Source organism: Corvus hawaiiensis, chromosome 3, assembly GCF_020740725.1.
Source record: "Corvus hawaiiensis isolate bCorHaw1 chromosome 3, bCorHaw1.pri.cur, whole genome shotgun sequence".
Lineage (NCBI taxonomy): Eukaryota > Metazoa > Chordata > Aves > Passeriformes > Corvidae > Corvus > Corvus hawaiiensis.
In genome coordinates, this window is record NC_063215.1 from 61,558,014 (window position 1) to 61,576,274 (window position 18,261).

General features: G+C 40.0%; 1 protein-coding gene across 2 annotated transcripts in view; it reads right to left on the reverse strand.

The window, feature by feature from the left end:
• Positions 1-18,261, reverse strand: part of CNKSR3 (CNKSR family member 3) — a 52,453-nt gene that overhangs the window by 12,816 nt on the left and 21,376 nt on the right. The window contains exons 2-6 of one of the 2 annotated variants that reach the window (XM_048299866.1): positions 14,298-14,461; positions 6,987-7,189; positions 5,589-5,676; positions 3,046-3,087; positions 1,042-1,161 (exon numbers count right to left, since the gene is read on the reverse strand). In XM_048299866.1, coding sequence (XP_048155823.1) covers positions 1,042-1,161; positions 3,046-3,087; positions 5,589-5,676; positions 6,987-7,189; positions 14,298-14,461 — 617 coding nt within the window. Of the gene's footprint in view, positions 1-1,041; positions 1,162-3,045; positions 3,088-5,588; positions 5,677-6,986; positions 7,190-8,164; positions 8,234-14,297; positions 14,462-18,261 lie in introns of those variants that run through there. The other variant, XM_048299867.1, reaches the window with a different exon arrangement.

Below are 18,261 nucleotides of genomic sequence, written 5' to 3' on the forward strand. Positions count from 1 at the left end.
TCTACTTTTCCTTTCTGCATCTGTTGTTAGAAACACACTGAGAAGTACAGAACTGGATGTTACTCAGGAGCTGAAAGCAGCTTACCACACTTGCTTTAAAAGTAGGTGGAAACTTAGATGATCTTTTTGACCCTTCCTCTCCAGCCAATTCCCTGCCTGTTTCCCTGTGAGTATCCAACTGTGTGCACCCACTTCCTTGTTTCTTACTTAGGTCAAGCTAGACTGACTCTGCTTCGATGCAGCTTGTGCATTAACAAAGAGGTTCCCATAATTTCAAGAATGTGTGACTAATTCAGTCAAATCCACTGGTCTAGGTAAAACTATGTAGCACAGTAAGACTGTGAAGCTTTCTCTAAAAATGTTCATCTCTCCTGCCTTCAGGGCTAGGGGTGAATACAAATGCACGTAACAATTTCAACTCCCTCCAACTCATTCTAACACATCTGTTCCCTAGGCAGAAAATCCACCAAAATTTCAAATTAAGTTTCTCATAACCAGCACTCAGCTAAGTAGAATTCACTGAATGAACAACAGTCAGTTATGTGACATGGCCACCAAACACTTTAAAAAATTCTCATTTTCCTGCTAACAGCAAACCTCCAGAATCTCATATTCCTTTCAATCCTGCTATAAACACACATAAACACGCATCTTTCAAAACACAAATACCATTTCTCATTACCTTCTCCCTCTCCAAGCTCCCCTAGAAAAACTAGTGGTTATAGTAACCTGAAAAAATAAAACTACTAGCTTCACAAGCATTTATAAATTCTCCAGTATCCTGGTTAACACAGAAATCTTTAACAATTTAGAATCAGAAATTATATTTGGGATCAAACCTACTAATGTGCATATCTGTCTCTGGCAGCCATTCCATCTGACAATTGACCTTTAGGTTTCCTCCTCCATGCCTCTTTCTTTTCCCCACAGGCTATTATCCGTTTTGAAATGCCTTATTATAAACACACACTTGCATTGGTCCACAGGGCTACTACCTATTAAACACTGGGAACATTAGGACACTCCAGAATTGCTTCTTACCAGGCCTTCCCCAGGTTTAATGTTGGTTAAATGGACCTCCTCCAGACAGGCACACTGGCTCATCAGTGGGTCTGTAGTTGATCGGATGGCTTTATCACAAATGCCATTTAAAGTCTTGGCCTGCAATGAGAACATACAAAAAACAGTTACGAAAATTCTCTCCTGGCTTCCTCCTCTTTCAGTTTTCAAAAGATGTAAAGGAAATGAGTTCCAAAACTACTGAAATAGAGGATTCATTTGTACTGATCTATTCTACAGCATGTTCACATCCTTACTGTAACACAGTACAAACAACGTGTTTCCATCAGTGCCACCTCACCATCACTAACAGATGCTGACACATCCTCTGTCTAAAAAAATAAACACACAAAATACAGCAAAAAAATGAGGTTAGGGTTTGATTGCTTTAACCAAAATACAACTCATTAAAATATTGAAACATTTTGATGATTCCTTGTGGGAACAGTTGACAGTTTTTCATGTTCCTCTGTATTTCTACTATGAGAATACAGCTGGCCATGTGTCACAAAAAGTGATGTGCTGGCCACTAGCATATCTGCACAAAACCTTACAGTATAAGGTAGGACATCCAGCACTTAAGTGCTTCTGCAGTACTTCTCTCCACTGTGCCTCTGAACTGACCTCTTCTGGAATGCTTACACAGGCAAGGTTCGTATTTTCTTTTGACCAAAACATAACTGATCCTAAGCCAACATTATAATTAACGGCTAATTCTGACCTCGGCATGTGTGTCAGTAAAGTTGGAGGCAGAATGGCTTTGCTTTGTAGAACATGTAACTATCAGAATGTCTAATTAAACATGAAAAAAAGAAGAAAAAGAAAACAGTCAAAAAATCTGTGCCCTCTCTACACTCACAGGTTTCATAATGTCCCACTGTGTTTTCTGTCTTGGCATCAACTGAAGCAAGGCTGACACTCAGAGTAGGTTACAAAAGCTTAGAGACAAGGAGAGAGAGAGGATTAGTACACAGTACTGATCAGTACTAACAGTACTTAGGTATAAATAGTTTGGGAACCAGCAAGGTAAGTCACCTTTCACAAGGGGCTGGAATCCTTCAGTCAAAGTAGACACACACAATTACAGAATGGGGGGGAGCTGTGTCATAGGAAGACATTGGTTTGGAGTATAATGGCCCCTGGAAACAATAGCTCCAACCTTTTCTGTTTTGTTTTACGTCAGATTTATAGAGCAGCAATAAAATAAATGAAAACAATGTTTAAGTGTGAATGTGAGGAACTGCTCAAACAAGGGAATTCCAAACAACAATGCCTACTTCCAGTGTGGGTGTGCACAAACGGAAAAAGAAAGATGCAGAAAACTCCCTTTTACGTGGTCTCATTATTTATGAACAAAATTATTTTTAGTTATTGTGCTACTAAATTCCTAAGCATCTATGAGCTACCGGAAGGCCTTATCAAAGAGCACAGCCTGGTTCATGTCAAAAGCAGGAAGCGATGATTAACTGTTACAAAATATAAAAAGCATTCCATTACACTCTGTGTTTGGTCACAAGGCTGCTTCAAACAACCCTGGTAACTCAAGCTCAAGTACAGAGCCAGAATTTCAGTCCTGTGCCAGGGCAGGTCTTTTACATGAAGAAGCACAATAAGGCAGAGTGTCTGCCTATTAAGGCACTAAATGCACTTCACAGGCATAATTGGTTTATTTAGCCTGTGATCACTTTACAGTACTACTCTGCCCTTGAAAATTTGAGGTTAAATTCTCTTGGAAAAATAGCTGTGTAATGAAACTTTAAGGAATACTTGACTCTGTACTATTGTATTATCATACACACGATCCATCTGCTGAAATGTCAATGATTTCCTCTACATTAAAGAATATTCACAAAACAAGCCATAGTAATGTTTCCTTGGATGATGTGCTTGTGCATTTGGGACTGAAATGCTGTTGTCAATACAATAGAAGCAACCGAAATGAATGTGACTGCAGACAGCTGAGTTTCAACAGAAACATAAACTTACCACAGTCTGGACTTTATCTTCCATGTCAGCCACAGTGCAATCCTAAAAATAAAACAAGAACAAAACCCCTATATTAACCAATAAACATGGAAACAAATCGCTGAAAACTCTGCAAAACTTCCATTTTAACCTCAAATAGAAATAGTTATTCATGCTGCAGGGATTAGTCAGATTAGTTTCACCCAGCAGGGCTCAAAAGGACTGTTAAGCAACTATTTTCTGGCCTTGGTAGAAAGCAATAATAAACCTTGAAAACTGAGAGAATGTAGGATTCAATTACAGCAGCTGACTTTTCCAGAAAAGCAGAACCCTGCACAAATAAAATCAGATTCTCAGAAGGCCAGGCAGATGTGTTTGCCTTACATAAACCGCAACTCAGGTACTCCTCTGTCCCAGGCATCAAAATGGATCTAAAGCATATTGTTAAAAATAGAAGGGAAAGTGAATTTATTAAAATATGCTATCAATGACATTCCTGAAGGGCAGAGGACTGCACAAAAGGCATTATTTACACAGCCCAGGTATAAAAGTCTTTGAACTGAAACAAACTACAAACTACTGTTCATGTAACAAACTACAAAAGTCATCACTGTTTTCTGCAAGAAGTACTGAACTGGAGAATGATATTATTCTCAGATTAAAAAGTTAGCACATAAATAATAAAACAAGATTTACAATATCTACAAGGAGAAAACCCCCAACCATTTTAATAAGCTTAAGAAGGAGTCATGTTGGAGAAGTGTGTGGAGGACTTTCCCCTGCTTTTCTCTGCTAAATACATCTGCACAAATCAATAGCAAATGCCACCTATCATCATGCAGCCAAAATGCTCAATATTGCAACGTCCTTCTGTTCCTACTCATTTCTGTTTACACTGTTAATTATTTCAATCTTAAAGTTTGACATAGAACTTTAAGTGGAGTAAAGTCCTGTCCTTGAATCTATATAGCCATCATCAAAGTTAACTAGAATCTTCTTGCACTCCTGCCTTACTTATTATTCACTCACTTTTATACACCATTTATGATTATGCAGAGCAGCATTGGTTCCACGAGAGCCACTCTGGCCTCTTCCTCACTATTAGGACTGACCACCTGTTCCTATAGTCTATACCTTAATAAGAAATTCCTTTGAAGTCTAAAAATCCTCCTGAAGATTTTTCAACTGTATCTCTTTTCCACATCAGCAGACTCCTTCAGACTATTTGAGCATATGTGCACCATCCCAGGACAAAATCATGCTGGTTCTTCCCTCATTAATGCTTTTTCTCCTGTGCACCAGCGCCGTTCTTTATTATAGCTCATATCAAATTGGCAGAGAAGTAGTCTGACATTTTTTAAAAGGCCAGGGTTGTGTTCACAACCTCCATTCCCCTGCCATCAAAGGCTGATCTAACCAAAAGATTAGACACCATTTTTAGCAGTTTTATTAATACATTCAGCAATCTCATATCTGAGTTCCTGAAGCACTCTTGGGTTAACACCACCTGCTGCTAGAAACACTGTTTTACTGCACAATCTGCATATCTGTAGCTGTAAATCACTGGCTGTGCATTGCACACGGAACACCCCAGCAAGAAGAGCATTGAGCAGTGGGTATGTGCACCTTGGAGCACCCAGACCCCATCCTTTCACAATGACACAACTGACATAATTGGGTGCCACCACAGCTTGACAGCTCAGGATGTTTCTGTCCTTTGACATCATCCCTTCAGCATGGGGAGGGAACTATGCATGTCACAGGGCATGGTCCTTCAGAGTTTGAACATTGTATGGGCACAGAATAATGGTTATGAGCAAGTTTGGCAGTCACTGAAGTGTGCACACAGTGCTTCATAGCCAAAGCAGTGCCACACTCTCAGAACAGTCTCAAAGACAGGCAGCATTATCAGACAGCAAAATTATGCCAATTGCCAAGATTGTCACAGTTGCTACATGTCCTTTTAGATGTTATCTGTACAAGCACTCATCATACAGCTGGTAAATAAAGTTTTTAAAAATACTGTAGTCTTGCAGTAGTGGCAGAAGCAGCCAGGCTAGTGGGACTTGCTCCTTCCATTACATGCAGCATTTCCCATTTGATGGCTAAAACATTCTGCATGGGACAAGATCTATGGAGTATGCAAGCATAGGTAGAAAAACCAATAGAGCCACATTTTTGTTTAGAGTTAGCACTGATAACTGTTTTTCAACATGCTGCTTGGAATGTGAAAGTCTTCACATGCAGATCAACCATTTCAAAGACTAACCCTCTTTCCAGTAAAGCTCAAGAAAATATGAGTATCCTTTAAGCTGCAGTCACTTAAGATACAGCCAGCAATACCAAAATTGGTAATTAAATTCAGGGGCAGAGGGAACAACAAAAAACACCACAACTCAGAAACACAACTGACACTGACCTTCAGGGACGTTCCAAGTTAAAAGTAAGCTGTCATTCCCAGAACTGCCTTTCATTATTACTCAGCACAAAGCAAGCACATTACTTCCCCAAACATCCCCTTTCCTTCCCTTTTGGAAAGCAGAAAGGAAAAGAAATCAGCTGACCTTCTGAACAGTAGTAGTGAGGTCCAAGCAGAGCTGAATGATTCTGTTCTTCATTGATGAAAAGTCAGCAATACCTGTAAATGGGGTCCTACAACAAGAGAAAGTTCTCCTTAGATTGGAGGGACTAGCCTTCTCCCATCCCATCTTATCAGTGAGGAAGAGCATATGGGAGTAAGTGCTGCAACTCTGACATTAGCACAAGTGTGAGGGTAGTTTTACAATGTAAGTATTCCTGACTGCATAGTCCTGCTCCACTCACAAAACTGGGAATTGTCTAGCCCTGTGGTAAGCAAGTTCAGAGAGCAGAACCAGAAGAAATGGTCGGTTTGCCAAACTGCAGTTCTCTCACTTGCAAGCTGAAGTCAAATGATACAGTGGTGTAAAAATCACACCCTTGGGTTTACCAGTGAGTAAACCTCCAACTTTCTGACTGGACAAGGAAAAAACAATTCTCCAGAAGAAGAAAAATGGATTTTCACATTTTACACACAGAGGTGCAGCAAGACTTAGAGAAGAAGCATCACAGGTAGGGCAGCTTTAGGGCCTGTAGAGTCCTACATCTGACCCTTCAGACAGCTACAAAACCTAGAAGAGGGGTTGAGAAGTAACTACAGCAGTTTGAAAATGGACAAGCCAGCAATTTGCTGGCTGTGAGTTTCAGAAAAAAATTTAGGGTGAGCTGCCAGCAACAGAGTGAGAGGAGAGGACCAGGTGAGAGGCACAAACTGTTAACATCACTGCCTGGACACAGACCAACTCCTTGCTTGAGAGCAGGATAAAGGATAAAAGTGCTCCTTGCTGCCAGTCCCTGCGCAGTTATCCTCCTAACTTCCCTTCTCAGGAGAGCTAGCAAGGGCTTGGAGAATTTGTGTTCATCTGTTACTGTGGACTGCACCCCTGCCAGCATCTGACCTGCTGCAGGTGTAACAAAATAACTCTGGCTCTTTCCAGGCAAAAAAAACAATTAAATAAGACAAAAAAAAGAGAAGACAAAACAGCAGAAGGATAATCTTTCCCATTGTTCAGTTTTCAAATCACATAGCTAAGGCTGTGATTTCAGCAGAACATTAAAAAATCTTTCAGGAAGGGACTTGCCAATGACAAATAATTTAGAAGCTGGGAAAACCATGTGTATGAGAAACTGACCTAGAAGGGAACGCTCAAACTTTTATAAATACCAGTTTGTGTGCAATGTTAACAGATTTATTTGTTCTAGCAAGAGTGGAAGTGCAAGAATAGATACCCTAGGTTAAATTTATCCACTAGAGGCCTTCTAGCAACACCAAAAAAGGGGGTTAGTGACATCAAGATCTTTCCACCCAAGCATCTAGGAATTGCCCTACAAGGAAAAGCAATTCATTAGAGCAGCAAATTAAAATATGACCATTTTATTCTTACCTGTCCAACCATGCAAGCAAGGCCTTAGCAGCACCAATAAGCTCTACGACAGAAGTAAGGAAGTCAGTCGGGGGCTTGCGAGAGGTATTTCCATCATAATTTGAACTTTTCCTACGGCTGCTGATGTAATTTTGCAGATTGTTGGATGACCCTCGCAGCTTGAGAACCAGGTTCTTCATATTGTCTGTTTCAAGGCCATAGTTCTGCAAGGAATATTATTAAGCTTGATAAATATCCTTGTTGAGTTCTCCTATTTATCATACCACAAGTTAAAAGCTCATATGGGACAAAAAGTCTTGAGGATTTGCACAACCTTCTCATGGGTTTTGGCAAAAATACCTTCTAAGATTTGTTCTGCACTATAGCCACTAAAGAATACTTTTGTGGGTGCCAAACCTCAATTTCTGACATTAATAAGATTTAAGGACACTTTTTCATCAGAATGAAGTCCCAACATCCTAAGAGATATCACTTACTTGTTAATAACAGGATTGTGTTGTTTTTCTTTTTGTTAAAGAAGAGCAAGCTTTTTTTTTTTCTTAAAATGTTTTCTATCCTGTGGTAAATAAACACTGAAGTAACATTTCATTCACAACTAAACATAAGTTAAATCTGGTAAGAGATGAAAACACCAACAGGAAGCAAATGAAATTTTGCAATCAAAAGCTTGAGTAAATATTTGGATCACAAGTTTTCAGTAGCTGTGCTCCTTGACTACAACAGTGCAATTATTTGCAAGTTTGAGGACAGCATTAACATTATACATGGTAATTAAACCCATTTTTAGACATCATATTTCTCACTCATTTACAAAACCTAAAAAAAAAAAAAAATCTGAGTCTTGCCTACAACTTCATAAATTCAAATTCCTACTTTTCTTGAGGGAAAAATAAACCAACAACAAAACAACAAAAAAACCCCACCCCCACCAGAACAAAACAAACAGAAAAAAATATAAGATCCCTGTGCTTCTCTACTCTTTTGCTGCTGCAGATCCTTGCAACTAACCTCCAAGTTCCATAGTTCAGTCAGATATACTATTGTCTTGGGGTGACAATTGCCTTGGGTACCAAACCAAGACAAATAACTACTCTTTCTACTTTCCCACTCAAAAATCTAAACCAACTAAAGCAAATTTTAATTCCATTCAATTCCTATTTTCCAGGAGTTCCTAATACCTCCACTCAGGATCACAGCACCGCCCAGGCTGAAGGGGAGCTTCAGAGGTCTCAGACCAACCTCCTGCTCACAGCAGGCTCAACTGTGAGCTCAGACCAGCTTATTCGGGATTTTGTCTTCTCAGGTCTTGAAAATCTCCAAGGACAGAGACTGCACAACCTCTCTGGGCAGCCTGACCTGGTCTGACTGTCCTCAGAGTAAGAAAATGTTTCCTTATATCCAGCCTGAACCTCTTGTTTCAGCTTCCACCGTGCACAGCCCATCCTGACAACTGTTACCCACCATGGTGGGTGCTGGGGATCTGCTGCTGGACCTCCCTGGAGCCATCTCTTTCCCAGGCTGAAGAAGTCCCAGTCCCTCAGCCTCTCCTCAAGGGCAAGTACTCCAGCCCTCACCAAGCCCACTCCAGCCCTCCACTGAGCTTGCTCTGGTTTCTCCTTACCTTTCCTGTACTTAGGGGCAGGGGGCCTATTTAGACTAATGAATGAGAATAAAGGGTCCCCTCCCTCTCCCATTAATGCAGACCAGGATGCTGCTAGGGCACACTGCTGGCTTGTGCCTCCATTCCCTCCAGGGTGAAGCATCTGTAAAACAGGCTGGAATATTTCAGATTAAGTCATTTACAAAATGTGAGACAGAATCTTCGACCCAAAGAAACACACCTCCACAGAGTACGGAGAGGTTTCAGCTATGCAGCTACCTTTAAAATACTACTACCTCCTATGGATAAGATCCCAGTGGGTGTAAGTTACAAAAGTGCCTCCCTCCACCACCTCTTGGCAAGGAAATACCCTTCATGTGCAGCCAGGAGTAGGGGTTGAAAGGATGTGTTCAATTTTAAAAAATGCAAAGGATATCCTTAAATTTTCCAAGATCACAGAAAGGGGAAGATCTGGATTACTAAACAATTTTAAAGTACTCGCACACTGAGATGTGTGAACTTACCACCTTTTAATTTTAATAAAAACAACAACAAAACACAAAAAGACCCCCAGCACCACAGAGCATTATTTGGATGCATTTCTTGCAGTTAGTTTTTTCCTCCTCTCAGAGGATTGCATATTAGTCTACTTGAAGGAATACTTTTCCACAAACACATCTGGATGTGGGGCAAATTCCTACGACCACAAGAAAGCAGCCACGTATCAGAATTCCTCCCCTTAAAGAGGGGAAGTAGAGGATGCTGAGCCCCTGCTTTCACAAAGGGACAGAAAACAGAAAATATTTTTCCTGTGCAGAGGTATAACCACCTAATCACTCTGATCAGAACTTGAAAGTTTTCATATAATTAAGTATCTCCAGATCATTCCCTCTGTCATTCAGGTGCAGAAACTGTGCCAACTACCTGTGGGTGTTTGAGATTAGAGATGGCACCAGCATTTAAGAGGACACGTGTTGATATACCAGGTAAGATTTTGGACTTGGCCTTAAACATTCACATACCCCTTATCACACCTCTTCCACTTTATTCATACCACAGGTGAGCCTGGTGCGACTCTTCCAGTTCAGGCAGTTTTTAAATAATTCTGTCAAGTAGTTCTGAGTTTTGAGGGAGACTTCAGCAACACGTGTTGCCTCTAGGGATGCCAGCTCATAACTGCAACTGGTGTCCCCAACAGACTCTCAGGAGCCACATCACAGCCAAGCTCTAGGTCCCTGCTCTAAGCTCTCCTACGCTTCCCCCAAGGAGTCTACAGAGTGCACGTCCACTGCTAAACCAGCAGTTTGTGCCCTAGGAAAGCACTACACCTATGCAGCACAAGACAGGGTATGCAGCTCTTCAGTACCAGGACACCAAATTATCCAACTCTGCATCATCCCTCATGGATGAACTTTCCTGGAAATATGCATCATCACAACCCAAGTGACCTCTGCTCCACGGGCAAGCCAGTCTCCTCACCTGTCTGCGCTGATACACATAAAGCATTCTGCCCCTTCACCAGGTATAGCAATGCTTCTATCCAAGCTGAAAGTGTCTTGACCAGCTCTCACATCACCAACTATTCCTGCTCCTTCACTTGCAAGGTCCAGTCTCTTGGGAGGGCTAGCTTGGGGATCTAAACAATACAAAGAAATCTAATCCCTTGGTTTAGCTCCCTGAAGTAACTCACTTCAGGGTCAGGTGAGTGCAAGCACAAAAGATCACTAATCAGAGGACAGGAGGGGGTGGAGACAGCAGCTGACTTGGATTAATTTAACTTGTCATAGAACTGTAGCCCCAATTCACAACAGATAGGAATGTTGATATTGTGGCAGCACACCAAATAGCCTTCAGTGACACATAGCTGAAGTGAAAATCTTAGCAGGCTTTTCTTGAAATATTTCCACAGGACTAAGGCTACAAGAGTTAACAAATTATTATTTAAGCAACCAAAAGGTTTTAGATGTTGCTCATGAACCAAAGAAGAGGTTACATTTTACTATCGCTCCCGATTTTAAACATCAAAGTTGTTTTAATCTAAACACAGGCTGAAGCCAGCGGTCAAGAGCACCCAATGTCAAACATTCCCAGGCTATTACTCATTAACCTGGGGAGCCACATGCAGGGCTGGAGGAGAGGCAGCACCCACACGTGCAGGAGAGAGGACATGAGAGCACTCCTTCTAAACTCCATCACATTTAATGAGAAAAACTAATTTAACCAAATGATGGCTCAAGGTCGGGCAGCCAACATAACAAGAAAAAAAAACCAAAAACAAACCACTAACTGAAGTCAAAAAAGCAGAGCAGTTATTTCAAAGATGAACTGGCCTGATGAAGAGCTCTGCCACTGCCCAGGGGCAGCATCCCCTTCCTTTTCACAGCCATGTTCACATGCTGCAATGTTATGAGTTGGACATGCTGGCTGACTGAACTGAAAACCTGCTCTGGGAAAAAAAAAATGAGTAAAACCAGTTCAAATGCTGGCTCAGAAGCTGATCCAAGTCACTACAGGCCTATATAAACAGTAGAGTTAACACAAGGTACTGTCACAGTCACCCATTCTTGCTCTCTTCCTTTTAACAAAAATGTGTTCTAAAAAATCCTTTGGAGTAGCAAATTTCCTAATAAACAACACATAATTTGAAACCTCAAAAAAAATGAAATCTTATGTGTCAGTGCACAGATACCCTTTGACAATGATTAGGGCCTAAAGGGTAAGTCTTCACATATGCATGTTTTATTTCATGCTATGATGTTATATTTTGTTACACTGCAAATATGCTGGCAGAACATTACTACCAGTGAAATTATCAAAGGCACGACTATGTTCTTTTTTGGTTTATGGGTTTTTTCAGGGTTTGGGTTTGGTTTTTTTTAATTGTATATAATTAGTAGGTCTTCATTCTAACTTCAAGAAAAATCCACTGCTTTTTTGTTTCCAAATGCTCCCATCATACAGTGTAGGCAAAGATTCAGAAATCAAATCCAAAGAACACATTAAAAGTGAAAATATTTTCATAGTTTCCTGCTTGCATTGTTTTACATTCATTGAGCCCTCAAAGGCTTGTTTTCTGTCCCTGCTTTTGTGGTTTGAAAAGCAAAGTTATGTATGTTTGTTCCCCCCTTCCCCAAATACTTTAATCAATAAGGAAACATGATCTTTCTTCTATCCCTTTCCCCCCCCCACACACCAAGCAGATACTACCCACAAAAAGCTGAAAGTTGATGATTTTTTTTCCCCTGTGGGGAATTCAGGTCCTTTGACATATCCTCTAAATTCCTCAAAAAAGTCTTCAATACCTGTTCAGAAAACTCTATTAGACCAGCTCAAGAGTAACAGAAATGTGTGCTCAGAGGAAACCTTCATTTTCTATCCCAGTCCACACTCTCCTGCTGACTCTTCAGGATGCTGCATATGCAGCCACTGCTACGAGGACATGAGGGAACACTGCTTCATCACCAAAGCAGTAGAGAAAGATGCATTAATTTCTCTTTCACACCAGAAACTTACTGTCATATTTTTAGCTCAGTGCTGCCAAATAGTATCCAACCCCTATAAAACCTAAATTAAAAAATCAGGTGCATTTGGTGTCCTTTCTCAAGGAAAGGACTATGTTCACCTTTTATTTAGTGACTGATTACTGAGGCTGGAATGGTGGTGAATGCTTGAAAAGAGATACTGCAGGAGGAAGATGTTCCAAAGAGAGTTTCCTCACTGTATTTAGAGCCACGTGTTCTTGTGGTGTGAGGGAACCAAAGCACTGATCTGAAGGAAACTCAGCTGGGAAACTGCCAAAGCAAAACTAGATAAAAAAGGAAATTCTTCTAGAGAACTCCAGGACTGGGAAACCACCAAAACCCCCTCTCAGCCTTTGTCCGCCAAGAATGACAACCTTCAAAGAGTGACATCAGGCTGGCCCAGCCAATGCCACATTTCCGCTGTGTGAGCTTACAGAATAGTGGGGGTGCCAGTGGGGTCAAAAAAGGGGGAAGAAAAAAGAAGAAAAAAAAAAGAGAAAAAAGAAAAAGTCAAAAAAATAGTTCCTTTGCTTGCAAGGCCCCAAAAGTTGGGGAAGTGTCAGCATACGTACAAAACAGTCACTAAACAATAAACATTCCCACTTCCAAAGAACTAACACAGTGGAATCAGAAAACCTCTCTCCTGCACAAAAAGAAGAAACAACAAAAAAAAATTAGCTGTCACTAGCGTTTAGTAACCCCTTGGAAACAAAATCAGTAGTGATTCTATGCAATTCCAAAAACTCAAGGGAACAGGCATCAAGAAGGTGGCAAAGGGCATACTGAAAACACGGGAATTCTTCCTTCACCTCTTAGAAAGGGAACAAGGACATTTCAGCTGTAATATGCAGTATCTGTCCAATGCATTAACTTGAGCTGCATTTCACAAAGGATTTCCAGAAATGGGTCTGAGGTCAAAACTTTTGTCTACAAAGGAAATTAGAAGGAAATTGTAGGAGATAAAGGACAGCTTTAGGTTCTGGCAGTTGTCCAGCTTTGTTCACTTTATTCTAATTTTTTTAAGAGAATAAAATAGTGCCTTTGGGGACTGCCACATAGATTACTTCAGTCAGGACCACAGACAGCCCACACTACATTTACTAACTCACCAGACCCCTGCACTTGCCCAACAAGTTCTTTCCCACACCATTAACTGCTTTTCAGTCCAGTTACATTCTTCTATTAGGTTTTCAAGTTAATGTTAAAAATTTTTGGTAGATCAAATACATAAAGGAAATAAAATGTCTTTCAAGTATAAGAGTAACTCTGAGAATCATTTTAGATCATTTGAAGAGATTTCATTACATATGCCTCTTTCAGTACAATTTGCTGCAGGTTGTGGAGTAGGAACACTCCCTGTAGCACCTCTCTGCAGCAAATAAAGCACATATCACACAGGCAATAAAGACTCTCCATTTAAGAAACATATGCTTGGTGCTGCAAGTCTTGCCTAATGTAGGGAAGACAGGCCAGTGCTGGCCAAGGAAGCATCAGGCAGGCTTTCCCACCCTCCTCCCTGATGTAATTACATATACCTCTGGTGCCCATTACACTGCATTACATCAAACACGCCTTCAAGACTGTGACTGTGACCAAACTATGGCTTTTAAATAAAGCCTGTGCTAGTAAAACAATCCAATATATATTTATTCTTTTCAGAAAATGTTTGTTTTCAAAGTATCTGCAGTTATATATCAGGAATAGGACAAAGGAACAGCTTAAGTTCTGAATCCAATGAGAGTTCAACTAGACTGTAACTGAGGTGGCTAAACATTCCTCATTTCAAGAATTAGTTTTTCTTCACTTCCTATGTTTGTTACAGAACTACCCTAAACCCATTTCAACTGATGTGAGGAACTTCTATCACCTGTCATTTCAACAGTGTGCCTTCTGTCTTCTGAGACAAACTGTTCACTGAGAGGAGCCACAAGATCTAACAATGTCATTCAGACATCTTCCTTTGGAAGCGCAACCAAATGAATTAAAGTTGCCTCTTATCAGGAAAAAGTTAATGAGCTATTAATACAAAACTTGCAAGAATTAAACAAATTCTTACTGTTTTCTTCTGTTGTGATGTGTAACAGAAAGCAAGAGACAAAGGTATTCTGGTTTCGTCAATCTTGCTTTGGTTATTCACCCAAAAAAGCACTTTAAGGAATTCTTTGCATATCTATTCACCACTTAACTAACCAGTGCACACAGGAGATCCACAGCCTCTAGAACCAGTTCCTGGTGTCCAATCCTTGAGATACCTAAGTCTTCAAGGTCCTGGTGAGAAATCTGTAACAGCTGTTCACCATTTATCTTCTCCCGTTCAAATTTATGGACATACTGCTGCAGGCAATCATCCAGGCCTACCAAAACACAAAAGAGAGACAAGGGGGCATCAGAAACGAACAAACAAAACAAAAGGAAAACAAAAACAAAACAAAACAAAAAAACCACACACACACAAAAAAAAAGAAAATCACCACCACAAAAAAACAACAACCAAAAAAAAATAACACAACAAAGAAAACCCACAAAAAAACCACCTTGCAAAAGGAAGAAATTTTAAGTTCGTACAGTGTACAATGCAAAATTATGAAATAAATTTGCAGTGTGACTGAGGTTGTACCACAGGAGCATAGAAACAGGGCACATAAATTATGGGGATCTTTAGGTTACCTAAGTCAATGCACAACCTGCCTGGTCCTTGTGGATCAAGCTCAGCCAGTAAGAATGTACCTTTGTTGTCTGCACAGGTAAAGTGACCAAGGGACATACACATCAGGGTAACCCAAACCCTGAGAGGCATCCAGAGCAACAACAAAAAAATAACAACTGTCAAAAAAAAGAAAAAAAAAAATCCAAGGCAAGGGCAAAGATCTTGCCCAAAGCCTAGTTAATCAAGCAAAAAAACAAAAGCATAAAATGACAAGGAAAATTAACAAAAAAATAAAACACAAAGGCAAAGCAATCAAAAGGATGTTTGGTTCAAGTCTCATTATTACCTTGATTTATAAGGCCCTGTAGCTTCCTGAAGTAGCTATTGCTTCCCCTTGCTAAGGGTCAACAACATACACCAGTAAGAAATCTAATTCATTTTTCTATCTTGAAGTGTTTTTAAAACAGTTTAGACTATTTTGTCCCAGTAATACCCCCCAAATCCTCACTTTAAACAGTGATTCTATGATCCTGTTCTCTACAGTAGGTTTTCCCAAGTGATTACAGAAAGTGTTTCTGGTTTTCATCTAATTTTACTAAGCTTCATGTGTTAATCCTGTTTCCTTGTGTATTCTTATTTCCTCTGCTGTTTAAGAGCCTGCGAGCAGCAACAATCTTGGGGGGGAATTTGGATGGATGTGTTATTTTAAAGATGTTGCGGTGCTCTTGTTACTCTGCTCCCCTTCAACATACTGGGTAGAGCAAAAGGAACAGCCCCAATCAGGTCTGTTTCATAGGAATACACCACATTCATTTAAAACAGTTGACATGAGCAAAAATTCAGATTACACATTTGACATCTACTTTGCATGCTCCACAACAGCTACATTGTTTCACCATTCCTTTTTAAAAGGAGGTGAGCCTTTAGTTGAATAAAGGATGTTTATGCACAACGCTGACTCAAAAGGAAACCATTGAGATGGACAGGATACCGAACACAGCAGATGAGAAACACGAACAGCATCCTGAACTACACAGAAATGAGAGCCAAAAGACCAGCACTCAGTTCCACTTGTGGAGCCGCAGCAGCAGCCTGCAAAACAAGCACTCCCAGCACACACTACCACCAAGAAAACACTTGATACAAATCCCAAAGGGGGTTTGAGGAGTCCCATACTCACTTCCAAACAGCGGCACGAGCAGCCACTGCTCCCTTGCAGTGCCTGCTCACAGCAGATGTGCAGAGGATGGGCTCCCAAAGGCACAGGCTGGCTAAACGCACACCACTTGCCTTTTCAAGTTAATGAGGACAGAGACACCCCTTTACATGACTCGGGTAAGCTTAATTATTAGAGCAAATCAACATCTGGCTGAACAAGCTCGACTCCTCCCCGTGCAGAGCTACCAGTGCACGCAGCTTGATTTTTAAGCACAATTATGAACGGGAAAACCCGCATGCAAGACTAGCAGAGTCTCCCAGGGCTACAGTTGTTCAGGGTGCACTCTTGTTTCTTCCCTTATGTCTTCACAAAGCTGCACAAATTTTGTAAATTGAGCCCACTGTTCTCTTTCCCACAGGCACCAAATTCCCCCTTAGGCTATACAAACTCTTTTCCCAGGAAAAATAATAAAAAAAACCTGGCCTTCATTGTTTAACAATTTATTTTTTCAAAGAAATTCACAACCAAGGCTGACATACAGTGCACATATCTGGCATTCCCAATTTTTATTGCTGCCTTGCAGACAACTGTTTCCCATCATTTGCTCTTGTCAGCCCATAGTTTCCAGTACAAACTACACAAACACCTAAAATAAAAAAAACTTCACTCAGCATGCAGTTAAGATTTTACTTTTTAAGGTTTTTTTGATGTAGTGTGGTTTTTGCCTGCTATCCTTTCTAGAACTCCATTCTCTACTAAAACATGGAGACTCAGATGTATATATCCTCCCCAAGAAACACAACTGTGGCTTTTAGCTGCCTGTGCTTTAACTCATGCTTGCCCTTTCTTGAAGGTCTACTACAACTTGAAAGGCTACTTTTATAAAAAATTTTAATTAAGAGTCCTTAAAAACAATATTTTTACAATCAAACTGTAGGACTATATTTTATAAAATAAGATATTGCAAAATTGCACAAACTTTGACTCAGAACAGCCAACACAGTGGCACAGCTGCTCAGCTAGACAAGTATTTAAGATTAAGTGACCAAAACTATGCAAAACAGGAAGTGAAGACAGACCCATAAACTCATGTATTGGTAGATAGTTTAAGATGAGCTTACCAAAATTAGAAACATTGTTATTACTTTTACTGAGAAACACAGAGGGAAATATTAAACATTTTAATTGAGATTGCAACCACATTTTATAGCCTATCGTTTAATTTTCCATCATATGAATGAAATGTTTAAACATCATACGCAAATCAAAAGCATCGTGTGCAAACCACACTTCCAAAGAGGGAAGGGAGAAGGGAGGAAAAAGGACTCATGACCCAGTTCAATAAATTTTAATAATATTTAAGCAAAGTTTTAAAACCAGCCTTCAAATGTCACTAGTAGTCTAGTAGCTCGTTTTTTCCTTATTCCAAACATCTATATTGTTTCCATGAATTTTCTCCATGAACTTCAGAGCCTTATGGAGACTTGGTATTGCTGATTGTAGTGTCCAGATACTGCTGAAGAATTTAGATGAAAAAAAACTATAAAAAGCAAGTCGAAATTACTTAGATAATTCCTTACATTACTTAGAAAGATACTTTCTTACATGCCAGTAAGTGCACTATTAGCAGGTTCAAGCAAGAAAGTAGTTTTCTGTATTTTTGAAAAAAAATACAATTAAGACTGACATTGAAAAAGGTATCTATATTTATCTCCTTTATCCACTGAAGAGCCTTTCTCAAAGCTAATCTATTCATTTTAGACTCAAAAGTGTTTTTAAAAAGCACTTGCCTCAATCATATATGTGAAATCTTCACATTTTTTCTTGACATACAACAAAACCATGCACAAAAGTATGTCCTTCCTATTTACATAATTGTTAGAGAATGAGGAAAAGTAGAAATAAAAATAGCAATTGCAGAATATTATTCAAGTTTTAGAACACTAGTAGCAGAGATTTTTTGGGGGAAAGAGAGCGAGAGGCAGACTAGTCCAGTTAGTGTTATGCATGTTGTGAAAACATTTCTGAGGAACAGCAGTGTAATTTGAACAAAACTCCCTCCCAAATTTTGGCAGGTGTAGAGATGTGCAATAGATCCTAAGAACTGTCTAGACTTTTCTGTCTAAAATAACCACCACGAAGAAAAGCACCCCAGAAGACATTCAATACCTTGCATTCATGCAAAAACATTAGGACAGGGCTTACACTTACAGATTTGTACCGATAGCAATCTCTGATTAAACTGATAGTAATCGGTTTCCACGATTAAGAAAGTTATTTTGTATAAGAATTGAGGGGAATAGAGAAACAACTTTGAGGGAGTTAAGGGTGAGGCTTGGGTCCAAGCC